This window comes from Somniosus microcephalus, chromosome 8 (assembly GCF_052327205.1).
Source record: "Somniosus microcephalus isolate GS21.2 chromosome 8, FLI_Smic_1.0, whole genome shotgun sequence".
In the NCBI taxonomy this organism is placed as follows: Eukaryota; Metazoa; Chordata; class Chondrichthyes; order Squaliformes; family Somniosidae; genus Somniosus; species Somniosus microcephalus.
The window spans coordinates 127,595,077-127,608,478 of NC_140994.1; the positions used below are offsets into that span (position 1 = coordinate 127,595,077).

Sequence of the window (13,402 nt, forward strand, 5' to 3'; positions counted from 1 at the left end):
TATCCCACCCGATCCCCGTAACCCCTACACCAACACATATCCCACCCTATCCCCGTAACCCCACGTATTTAATCCCCCTAACACTAAGGGTCAATTTATCATAGCCAATCAACCTAACCCGCACATCTGGTTGCCTATCTTCTACTTTGGACAAAGAAAACACACCTGTGGAGCCAATCAAAACTCTTTTTTTAAAGATGCTCTAATCTCTCAAATAGATAGTCAGACCCAGGGGAATTAAATGGAGTTTGAGCATTTAGTTTTTCGGGGATAAACAAAAGTTAGATTCGCTTTAAAACAGAAAGTGAAAGTTTTTTTTCCAATTCTGTTTACCCTGTTCCTTAACTTTCCTTTCCCTCCCCTCCATTCTCATTTTTGTTTTATTTCTAATCAAGTTTTTTTGTGCTTATTTTGAAAGAAAGACTTGCATTTATATAGTGCCTTTCATGCCCTCAGGACATCCTAAAGTGCTTTACAGCCAATGAAGTAATTTTGAAGTGTAGTCACTGTTGTAATGAAGGAAATGTGGTAGCCAATTTCTGCACAGCAAGCTCCCACAAACAGCAATGTGATAATGACCAGATAATCTGTGTTAGTGATGTTGATTGATAAATATTGGCCAGGACACCGGGGAGAACGCTCCTGCTCCTCTTTGAAAAAGTGCGCTGGGATCTTTTTCGCCCACCTGAGAGAGCAGACCGGGAGCCTTGATTTAACATCTCATCCAAAAGATGCCACCTCCAACAGTGCAGCACTCCCTCTGTATTGCAGTGGAGTTTCAGCCTAGATTTTTGTGCTCCAGTGGGACTGGAACCCACAATCTTCTGACTCTGAGACGAGAGTGTTACCAACTAAGCCATGGCTGACAGTACCTCATCGTGTAAGCTGAAAAGACACCAAAACCTCACCTGCGCAGGGAGACTGATACTTCCCTGGACCTGCCAGCGGTTCAAGGGTTAAAACTACCTGAAATAGAAAACATTTCAAAATTTTCATTGTAATTATGGTCAAACGGGTAAAAGCTGGTCTGTTAAAACCCAATTAATCTGTAGAGTTTTGATTGATGCTTGATGCCACTGTTTTCAGTGGGGAAACTAGGGATTAGTTAGATAACAGATGATATATAAATGTGTTAATAGGTTTTATACACTAGCCTTAGGGGCTGGGTTTGTTTTTATTTTCTGAACCTATCACTGATTTATGTATAGGTAATATCCAGATTTGATCAGGGAAAGGGAACTACATTTAAATTCCCATATACTGTACGATGAACTTAGCTGCAACCAGGTAAAGGAAGGCCATCCAGGGGTCTTCTAAGAACCAGTACCATTCCAAGATCTTTGTGTAGGTTCAAGTCCAAAAAAACCCAAATGATTACTTTAAGCAGCTAGTTACTGAAGGGTTGTTTGAGGCTGTAATTATACTGTGGTGCTGGTCTTCAGACTGCAATTCCCAATGGGCAATACCCAGATAGCAGGCTGCCACTGGCTGCAGGTAACACCCTCACTGGGAGAGAGCTCTGCATATATGTGCTTACACACTCGTACCGAACTACACTTCTGACTGGTAAATTGTAACGCTTTGAGGGTGTGGAAAAGAAACGGCTTCACACTCGATGCATTTATTTATTTTTAAAAAGAAAACCCCCCCCTCCAATTTGTGAAGTGCCCAGGAGTCGTACTCCATGTGTTGTTGAACCCAAGCGCTGTGAGACAGCTTCCCCAAATGGACAGAGTCAGATCAGGACTCGAGTCAGAAAGGCACACAACACAGAAGTGACTATACCCTACAATTCATTTTATTAGTATTCAGAACAAGCATTCCTTTTTAAGACTGATTTGGCAAGTGTCAAAGTTACTGTTTTGTTTGCCTTTATAGGTGGGACACCTGAACAATTTGAAGCATTTGCAGATTTTGCCTCAACAGGTACAACACCGAGCAATTTTCCTTTGACATCAGGTACGTTATTGCTCTCATCATCCCATCTGACTTTTACGATTTCTGTGTGCAGGCTTAATTACAGGTCCATTCACTTACTGAGAGTTAATATGATTTTGTTCCCTGTATATCGGAGGAGTACAATCCCATACATGTCTGAACTGATGTACAGTGTTTAATAATAATCAGGCATGTGTATCAGTGAGAAGATTTGGGTTCAAGGAAAAGGACCAGAGTGTAAAAGACCACCAAGGTTGAAAAGAGACAATTCTTGAGGGAGAGATAATTTAAAAAATCATTGATTCCCTTTACCAAGGCTCACACTGTGTGAGGAAAAATGTCAGAGTTTTGCACTAATTGTTCCAAAAGCCAGGAAAATGCTCAGTAGCCAAATTCACTAAATTATTCCGTACACCCATTATAGAAAACAACAGCGGAGCCTGCCATGTTGTAGAATGTAGCACAGGATGTTGCTGTAGATGTTTAAAGGTGTAAGCTCTTAGGAGCTGTTAATAATGGATGCTGAGTTAATTGATTTTCATGTCTTATTCTTGGGTCTTGAGGCCATTTGCCATGTTTTAATATCAAATAACAGGTGTTAAGTTTCAGGGCTTTACAAGACATTGCCCTTCTCCCAATTTATCAAATCTTCAACTGATGCACAGTGATGCATTAGAAGAGCTGGCTTACTGTTTGAAGCAAAATGTTTTAATGAAGAAGCAGAACCTAACAATCACAGCGTAAAACAGATTAATTCACTGATGTGCTGTGAACCCCAGGACCTTCTAGTCTGTATGGCTTCTGATGTTTCTGTCATCGTTAGTTTGAACTCTGGTCAAATCATTATTTGTTACATTTGATTTAACCTAAATGGGCCCTTTTTTAAGTATCTAGTTTGCGTTTTGTCAGTCACGCTCCAGACATCATGCTTTGTTACAGATGTAGTACTGGAGAAATTAATGGGACTGAAAGTTGATAAATCTCCTGGACCTGATTGACTACATCCTTTGGTTTTGAACAAGGTGGCTATAGAGATAGTGGCTGCATTGGTTGACATCTTCCAAAATTCCATAGATTCTAGAACTGTTCCCGTGGATTGGAAGGTAGCAAATGTAACCCCACTATTTAAGAAAGGAGGGAGAGAGAAAACGGGGAACTACAGACCAGTTAGCCTGACATCAGTAGTAGGGAAAATGCTAGAATCTATTATAAAGGATATGGTAACAGGGCACTTAGAAAATAATAATACGATTGGGCAGAGTCAACACAGATTTATGAAAGGGAAATCATGTTTGACAAATCAGTTTTTTGAGGTTGTAACTAGCAGAATAGATAAGGGGGAAACCAGTGGATGTGGTGTATTTGGATTTTCAGAAGGCATTCGATAAGGTGCCACACAAGGAGTCTAACCATCGCCCCATGACATTCAACGGCATTACCATCACCGAATCCCCCACCATCAACATCCTGGGAATCACCATTGACCAGAAGCTTAACTGGACCAACCACATAAATACTGTGGCAACAAGAGTAGGTCAGAAGCTAGGTATTCTGTGGCGAGTGTCTCACCTTCTGACTCCCCAAAGCCTTTCCACCATCTACGAGGCACAAGTAAGGAGTGTGATGGAATACTCTCCACTTGCCTGGATGAGTGCAGCTGCAACAACACTCAAGAAGCTAGACACCATCCAGGAGAAAGCCGCCCGTTTGGCACCCCATCCACCACCTTAAACATTCACTCCTGCCACCACCGGCGTACCGTGGCTGCAGTGTGTACCATCTACAAGATGTACTGCAGCAACTCGCCAAGGCTTCTTCGGCAGCACCTCCCAAACCCGCAACCTCTTCCACCTAGAAGGACAAGGGCAGCAGGCGCAAGGGAACACCACCACCTCCAAAGTCCCCTCCAAGTCACACACCATCCTGACTTAGAAGTATATCGCTGATCCTTCATCGTCGCTGGGTCAAAATCCTGGAACACCCTCCCTAACAGCGCTTTGGGAGTACCTTCACCACATGGACTGCAGCGGTTCAAGAAGGCAGCTCACCACCACCTTCTCGAGGGCAACTAGGGATGGGCAATAAATGCTGGCCTTGCCAGCGACGCCCACATCCCATAAGCGAATAAAAAAAACAAAAAACACAAGGTTATTAAACAAAATTAGGGCTCATGGGATTGGGGGTAATATACTAGCATGGATTGAAGATTGGTTAATGGACAGAAAACAGAGCGTAGGAATAAACGGGCCATTTTCGTGATGGCAGGCTGTAACTAGTGGGGTACCGCAAGGATCAGTGCTTGGGCCTCAGCTATTCACAATCTATATCAATGATTTGGATGAGTGGACCAAATGTAATATATCCAAGTTTTCTGATGATACAAAGCTGGGTGGGAATGTAAGTTGTGAGGAGGATGCAAGGAGGCTTCAAGGGGAATATAGACAGGCTAAGTGAGTGGGCAAGAACATGGCAAATGGAATATAATGTGGAGAAATGTGAAGTTATCCACTTGGTAGGAAAAATAGAAAAGCAGAGTATTTTTTAAATGGTGAGAGATTGGGAAATGTTGGTCTTCAGAGGGACCTGGGTGTCACAGATCACAGAATCTACAGTGCAGATAGAGGCCATTTCGGCCCATCGAGCCTGCACTGACCCTATCCCCGTGTATTTAATCCCCTAACACTAAGGGTCAATTTATCATAGCCAAATCAACCTAACCTGCACATCTTTGGACTGTGGGAGGAAACCGGAGCACCCGGAGGAAACCCACGCAGACACAGGGAGAATGTACAAACTCCACACAGACAGTCGCCCGAGGCCAGATTTGAACCCGGGTCCCTGGCGCTGTGAGGCAACAGTGCTAACCACTATGCCACCGTGCCCCCCTTTTATACATTCCTTGTATACGAATCACTGAAAGTTAACATGCAGGTACAACAAGTAATTAGGAAAGCAAATGGTATGTTGGCCTTTATTACAAGAGGATTTATGTACAAGAGTAAAGACATCTTATTGCAATTATATAGGGCCCTGGTGAGACCACACCTGGAGTATTGTATACAGTTTTGGTCTCCTTACCTAAGGAAAGATATACTTGCCATAGAGGGAGTGCAACAAAGGTTCACCGGACTGGTTCCTGGGATGGGGGGATTGTCCTATGAGGACAGATTGAGTAGACTAGGCCTATATTCTCTGGAGTTTAGAAGAATGAGAGGTGATCTCATTGAAACATACAAAATTCTGACAGGGTAGATGCAGGGAGGATGTTTCCCCTGGCTGGGGAGTCTAGAACCAGGGGTCACAGTCTCAGAATAAGGGGTCGGCCATTTAGGACTGAGATGAGAAATTTCTTCAGAGGGTGGCGAATCTTTGGAATTCTCTACCCCAGAGGGCTGTGGAGGCTCAGTCGTTGAGTATATGCAAGACAGAGATCGATAGATTTTTGAATATTAAGGGAATCAAGGGATATGGGGATAGTGCAGGAAAGTGGCGATGAGATAGAAGATCAGCCATGATCTTATTGAATGGCAGAGTAGGCTCGAGGGGCCTAATGGCCTACTCCTGCTCCTATTTCTTTTGTTAAGTGACATTAAGAAAAATTAAGACAAAACAAATAAACAAGAAAGGCAATCATTTAATGCTCGGTGTAAAATTTAGTCTGAATGTACAAGCATTTTCCAACATGTACCGTTCCACAGTTCCCTTGTCAAACAACAATTAATCTCTGAACTGACGGTGCATTTACTTTATAACATTTAGAAACAATGGCCTTAAAGGAACATAGCTCCACCTTAGCAGCAGAATAATACATTGTGTGCTACTAAATATTGGGAAGCCTGACTATTGGGAAGACCATTGTCTTTGGTCCCTGCCACAAACTCCATTCCGTGACCACCGTTTCCATCACTCTCCCTGGCAACTGTCTGAAGCTGAGCCAGACCGTTCACAACCTTGGTGTTGTGTGTGACCCTGAGATGAGCTTCCGACCACATATCCACGGCATCACCAAGACTGCCTACTCTACTTCCGTAACATTGCCCTACTCCGACCCTGCCTCAGTTCATCTGCTGCTGAAACCCTCATCCATAAGAACATAAGAAATAGGAGCAGGAGTAGGCCATTTGGCCCTTCGAGCCTGCTCCACCATTCAATGAGATCATGGCTAATCTTCTGCCTCAACTCTATTCACCGGCCCTATCGCCATATCCCTTGATGCCCTTACTAGTCAGAAATCTATCGACTTCTGTTTTGAATATACCCAATGACTGAGCCTCCACAGCCCTCTGGGGTAGAGAATTCCAAAGATTCACCACCCTGTGTGTGAAGAAATTTCTTCTCATCTCAGTCCTGAATGGCCTATCCTTTATCCTGAGGCTGTGGCCCCTGGTTCTAGACTCCCCAGCCAAGGGACACATTATCCCAGCATCCACCCTATCAAGCCCTGTAATAATTTTGTATGCTTCAATGAAATCCCCCCTCATTCTTCTGAATTCAAGAGAATACAGGCCTAGTTTACACAGTCTCTTCTCATATGACAGTCCTGCCATCCCAGGAATCAATCTCGTCAACCTTCGTTGCACTCCTTCTATGGCAAGTATATCTTTCCTTGGGTAAGAAGACCAAAATTGTACACGCGACTCCAGGTGTGGTCTCACCAAAACCCTATATAACTGTACTCAAATCCTCTTGTAATGAAGGCCAGCATACCATTTGCCTTCCTAATGGCTTGCTGCACCTGCACATTCACTTTCAGTGACTCATGTACAAGGACACCCAGGTCCCTTTGAGCATCTGCATTCCCCAATATTTCATCATTTAGGAAATACTCAGCCTTTCTGTTTTTTCTACCAATGTGGATAACTTCACATTTATCCACATTATATTCCATCTGCCATGCCTTTGTTACCTCTATTGACTATTCCAATGTCCTACCGGCCTCTCATCTTCCACCCTACGTAAACTTGTGCTCATCCAAAACTCTGCTGTCCGTATTTTAAGTTGCACCAAGTCTCATTCACTCATCGCGCCTGTGCTTGCTGACCTATACTGGCTCCTGGTCCGGCAACTCCTCAATTTTAAAATCCTCATCTTTGTTTTCAAATCCTTCCATGGCCTTGCCCCTTCCAATCTTTGTAACCTCGTTCAGCCTGACAAACCTTCAAGATCTCTGCGCTCCTCTAAATCTGGCATCTTGTGCATTCCCAATTTTAATTGCTCCACCATTGGCGGCTGTGCTTTCAGCTGCCTTGGCCCTAAGCTCTGGAATTCCCTCCCTAAACTTCTCCGCCTCTCTACTCGCTCTCTGCAAAAGTGACATTATAACTCCAAATTCTGATGTGACTCTGGAAAGCAACAGTGTGATGTGACTCCTCTCTTGCTTCACCCCCACCCTGTTAGTTTGAATGTAGGAGTGTGACAAGGAAATGTGTAGCTTATTACACCACACACCTATATTTCAGTACTGCAACTGAGATTTCAGACAGTTTTTAGTAGGTTTGAAATGCCATTTAAAAGCATAAACACTTGCGCTTGTATAACAGGTTACCACACTTTTCAACACACCCCACAGAGCTTCAAACGCACTGAATTGTAATGTGCAATTATATGCGTAAGCATGGCAGTCATTTTGCATACAGCAAAGTTCCACAAATGGCAATAAGGTTACAGTTAGCTTGTTTTATCGGTATTGTCTAAGGGAGAATGTTTGGCAGGACACTGGAAGAACTTGGGGATATTAACACCCACAGGAACAGGCAAATTGGGCCACAGTTTAACAACTAATCTGAAGGAAAGTACCTCCAACAATGCAGCACTCCCTCAGTACTGCATAAGTGTGTAATGCTACCTCAGTTAAGTATTTTCACAGCGCAGTGAATTGTTTTTGGATCAGTACTAGAATATGTTTACATGTGTATTTTCTAATATGGATCCTATATTTAACCAATTTTCTCCCCATGTTTTCCCCCTCTCCTGTAGCTGCTGACTCTTCCGGGGCTATAGTTCCATGGGCAGGCACTGAAATCCCTCCTGTATCTCACTCGCGTGGTTGTTTTTCATATGGGTCCAGTCAGCAAACTCTTTGACTATGGGGAGCATCATAGCCAGGCCCAATTTTTTTCTGCATAAGCTGTCCACATACATGCACTTCCAGCAGTGGTCACTGGGCAATGATCAGGAGTAGGAGCCTCGTCTGATTTTCCTCTCTGTAGATTAGGGGCACTAAGGTAGTTGCCATGCCCCTGGGGGAGTTACCAGCGAACTCAACTAAAGTGATTGAATCAGGGGCCGCCTGGTCTAATTGACTGTTCCCCATTGCTGTTCCATGTTAAATGCCAGCTGTTGTGTGCCAGAAGTAGTTTCTAGAGATTATTCTGAGAAGTGACAATAATAGCATTTTTAATAAAATTACCACAAATGCACTTGATGATCTTGCTAATCATGAATATCTCTTTATTATCACTGCATTCATTGAGATTTTCACTGATTCAGAGCTAAGATTTTACACAGTTCATCAAAAATAAAACTTCCTTTAGAAACCAGCTATAAAAATATTGCAATTTACTCTTCTACTAAATGTACCCATTGCACACTGCAGCTTTAAAGTTCCACGGCTTGAGTTTATAAAGCATTACAGAGCATCATTTGTACTTGTGAAAGGTGGCAGTAAATCCAGATACTGGGAATGATCTAGTCTTAGGCTTTCAATTCATTCTGCAACATTAGATTATAAGTAGTAATTCTGTGTATAACCCAATTGAGCAGAGCCTGGCAGCATATAGTAAGAGATTAATGAACCTAGCACCATTTAGAAGGGCTAAGTCCTACTTTTGACTAGTTACTCATACCTTTAAATACAGCTTCAAAAAAAACAAATCCTACAGCAGCAGTTCAGAGGTGGTTTTGCTTGACGTTCAAATTGATGGGGAGGGGAATGGAAGGGTAGTGGGTGCGGGGGGGGGAAGGGGATTCAGAAGTCCATGAATACTTCTGCATATGGTGCTTGTCAGTACTTATTAAGAACCTGGTTTTGAGAGTTTTAAAAATATATAATAATTAGTAGTCTCAGGAAGTTGATTTACATGTGCTCATTTTATCCAGTTATATGTACATACTTTTAAATGCTACTCGACGCAGATACCTGTAATAGGTTTATATAACCTAAATGCTTTTAAGGTCTCATAACCATTCAAAAATGATTAATCTGGGTTGAATGTTATTTCTAGAGGGACCGTAAGTGTTATAAAAGGATTAATCAAATTTGAAAAATGATTTCTAAAGGGACTGAAACTGTTCAGCAATGATTAATCTTCTTTGAGAAATGATTTCCGAAGGGGCTATTACCATTGCTGTACAGCTTCTAAATTAATACAGGCAAAGACAGCTCAAAACTGACTTATTTGTCCTATTAGTCTCTGAGTCTCAACCCAGTGAAATGGGGACATTTAGCCTGATCAACTATAGATTCAGTATCATGGTGAGAAAGGGGTATCTGAGCTTCTCTGTCCCTCTGCACCCCTCTGTTTCCAAGCCCCCAAACAGGCCAATTGGGACAAGGGACCACTCCGTGTGGTCCTGCGCTCTATAGAGCAGTGAGTCTCTAGATTTGATCCCCATGCTGGGTTAGGTAATCTCAGTTGGGCTAGCAGTCGAGACATTACAATTGATAGCAGTGCCCTGGACCAGGATCGGGGGTGAGGGGTGGGGGTGAAATCCTCTAGGGTTCCTTTTCATGATTCCTCGTCAGTGTGTGTATCAGTGTGTCAGTTTGTGTGGTCTTAAAGGAGGAGGGCCACTAATGGTGGAGTGATGCACATTGGGGATGCGCAAGAGGCCAGAATTCGAGAAGCGCAGATATCTCTGAGGGCTGTAGAGCTGGAGGAGGTTAGAGATAGGGAGGGGCAAGGTCATGGAGGGATTTGAAAATAAGGATGAGAATTTTAAGATTGAAGTGTTGCTGGACTGGGAGCCCATGTATTACACCAGGCATACAGTCTACTAATAATTTGAAGTCAGTTTTGGCCTTTAAAAAACTATTTATCCAATCAACGGAAATAACACAGCAAAGTGGAAATGCAGTGCTTACAAAAAATTGAATGATGGGATTATTTAAATGAAGTGAATTTAAATGAAGAGGAGTAGCCTGTATAACTGATCTGTGCCATAACTTTGCCAAACAATCTCTCGTCTTTCATGTTTACATATTTCTACAAAAAACTGACCGACTCTTGAACTCTGTTGAAGGGTGTCGGTCAGAAATTTACAAAAGTGTTCCCAAAAAAAGTTTTCATACATTGGAATAAAGTCGAGGATGACACACTATCATCAAAATTGTATTTGCCCCCCCCACCCACTTCACATTATTCTTGTTCAAGATGCTTCTATCTGGAGAGGTGGTATTGAGAGACACTCAGGGTAAAGGGAGGTGCTTTTGCAGATGTCTGTATGAACTCTCAAAAGCTGTACCCTAATCTGACGATGGTTCTTGACTTCTTTCAGCTCGGGCTGTGATATTATGAAGGGAGCGTTATGAATAACAGAATAGACTCAATATCCCTCCACATCAACTATTATTTCATATAATTGTGTACTGATGAATTTAATTATATCAATAACTTACTGCATCACTGTTGTGCTGCTGATGAGACCAAGTGCTGTGAAGGAGTGTAACGACCACAGGAAGCTCTGCTCTTCACTCTGGGATAGACAGCAGGTTGTGATGTTAGTGAAGCAGAATAATACCTGCTGATTTGAAAGAGGGCATTTATTGTGAATTTTTTGTGTGAATTTTGTATGCATCAAGGTAAGAGATGGTCGTGCTGGGTAATGGGACGTTCATTTCAAGCACCTGGTAATTGCCTTTTGATGAGAAATCCACAAGGTTCTCGGATGAAATCTTTTGGTTCCACAGTCGTTTCATAAAGATCTTTCCCCTCAGGTTGATCTCATGGTTTAGGGTTCTCAAACAACTGTATTCTTTAAGTATATTTTGTAAATTGTTTTTTTAATGACCTTTGTTGTGCTCATCAAGGTGAGGGATGTTGGTGCTGGGAAGTGGAACACTTTCTATTCCCAGCATCCAGTGTCTGATGCAGATCCAGAGTAAAACTCTGTCTCAATAGTGGGACTATTTCCCACTCCTGTCTGGATTGGTCTACATGTGACTCCAGCTTCACATTATGTAGTTGACTCAATGCCCTCGGGGCAATAAATACTGTCGTTCACAGCCCAAGAACAAGTAAGAAAAAGGTGTGCTGACACTCCAGTGCAGTGCTGAGGGAGTGCTGCACTGTCGGAGGTGCCGTCTTTCGGATGAGACGTTTAACCGAGGCCCCGTCTGCGCTCTCAGGTAGACGTAAAAAAAAACCCATGGCACTATTTCGAAGAAGAGCAGGGGAGTTATCCCCGGTGTCCTGGCCAATGTGAATTCCTCAACCAACATAACAAAAGCAGATTATCTGGTCATTTATCACATTGCTGTTTGTGGGACCTTGCTGAGCGCAAATTGGCTGCCACATTTCCCACATTACAACAGTGACTCCACTTCAAAAGTACTTCATTGGCTGTAAAGCGCTTGGAGACGTCCGGTGGTCGTGAAAGGCGCTATATAAATGCAAGTCTTTTTTTCAACGCCACAGATGCTTTGAGAGCGCATTGCAGTGCTGCAGATGAACAGTGTTTTGAACAGACTTCAGCGCTCAAAGTGCGGGGAGCTGCCGCCCAATGTGCCTCAGTGATATAAGCACCAAACATATTATTGGTTCCAATGTCATAAATACTTTCAAAAAGAATATGTTTATGATTTTACAACTTATAGAAACTAGAGCCATTCTCCCCCGCACCTCCTCCCCTCCCTCCTAGTGTCCATTTAAATCTAACCAAATGCAGTAAGTCTGAATTAAACCATTCAGCAGAAAAAATAAATAGAGGAAGATTATTTCACATGACTTCAATCACACTCTAAGTGGTTGGTTCTTGCCCTAAGGGCTAAAAGAAATGAGCAATAAACTGCCTAACCAGTGTCACCCACACCCCAAATACAAATGCAAAAAAAGTGTGAAGCAAGAGATTTCAAGATTTTTTTTTGGAACCATGGTAATACTTTGCCACAGGAAGTGGTTAAGGTGGAGATCATTGCATCTTTTAAGGGAAAAGTATTTGAAGCAAAGGAATGTACAGGGCTGGGGGGGAAGAGTGCTCTAGCAAAGAGCTAACACAGACACAGTGGGCTGAATGGCCTCCTGCGCTGTAAACTTCTATAATTTAATCATGAGCCAGAGCCCCACCCCCCTCCACTGAATCACTGTGGTACTTTAACATTTCCCATCCAGGGATGTTACGCCAAATTAAGGACCATATTGAGCTGTGGGATATTTCCACTGAGAATTGGATTGAGACCACCCAAACTCATTTCACGTAGACTCGTTGCAGTCAGCAGACTGTTTAAAATCTGAAACTACCTGAAGCAGAACCATTTTTAACCAGCAGCTGTGGACGCTAACTAATGCATCTATAAATGAACAGCATGTGGCCTTTCTTGTTCAGTTAAGTTTGGTGTGCCTCCATTGTGGAAATTGACAAATAATTAGGAGTCCTCAAATTTTATTCCTGGATGAACAGTACAACACTTGACACAGGATAAGACAAAGGCAATCTAAATAACTAGAAATATTATGGGGTTCTGGCATTTTTTTAAGCCTTCATCCTACAAAACCGTGGTGGATAATCAGGGCGGTGGATAATTGGAGTTCAGGTAACAGAGGTTCCACTTGTTTTTTTTTTCAAGTTGTTAATGGTGCTGAAATAAATCAAATATTTACTTCTACCTAAGCTGCATTCTATTCCCTCTTCTTTCCTGCTCTCTCTCTTTTCTCCTCCTCCCTCCCCCAAGCACCCCCTTCCAAAAAACAAAGAAAGGTCTTGTTTGAGACCTTCCTGATGCCTACATGAGTAAATGTACCTCTGGGTACGGTACTGAGACATACTAGAAAGATCCCATTCCTGGCCCATGCTCACTTAATCAAACTCCCTTGGCACTGCTTTGGCTGTTACAATAGGACTGTGTTCCCGGATTACGGAGGATAAAACAAAATATCAGCCAAGGCTTTTGTACATGCTGACAACCCAGTGACACCGAAAAGTCTGCGAAAAGGGTGGACATTTGGTGACGACTGAATTGGCTTGTCAGAGGGACAACGACCCCTTGGATACAACCCTAGAGCTTTGTCTACTGTGAGCATTTATTTTTGAGAGGAAGATATGGTGAGAAGATTGTCGGGGTTCAGTTTCACCTAAAATATACTGTCAGGAAATGATGATGGGTAGCAGATGCTGTTTTCATTTTTGATAAATTTACTAGCTATGCCCTTAGCTTTTACTAAATGGGTGGATGGTTAAGGCCTGCCCTTTCTGCAGCTGTTAGTAAAATGAACAGCAGTTTAACTTATTATATGGGAACGAAGTCTTG

At 42.7% G+C, this 13,402-nt stretch overlaps 1 protein-coding gene across 2 annotated transcripts in view; it reads left to right on the top strand.

The window, feature by feature from the left end:
* LOC147113778 (clathrin interactor 1-like) overlaps nt 1–13,402 on the top strand; it is a 202,016-nt gene that overhangs the window by 172,132 nt on the left and 16,482 nt on the right. For both annotated transcript variants that reach the window (XM_085995101.1, XM_085995102.1), the window contains one exon: nt 1,879–1,959. In XM_085995101.1, the coding sequence (XP_085851227.1) occupies nt 1,879–1,959 (81 nt within the window). The remainder of the gene's footprint in view (nt 1–1,878; nt 1,960–13,402) is intronic.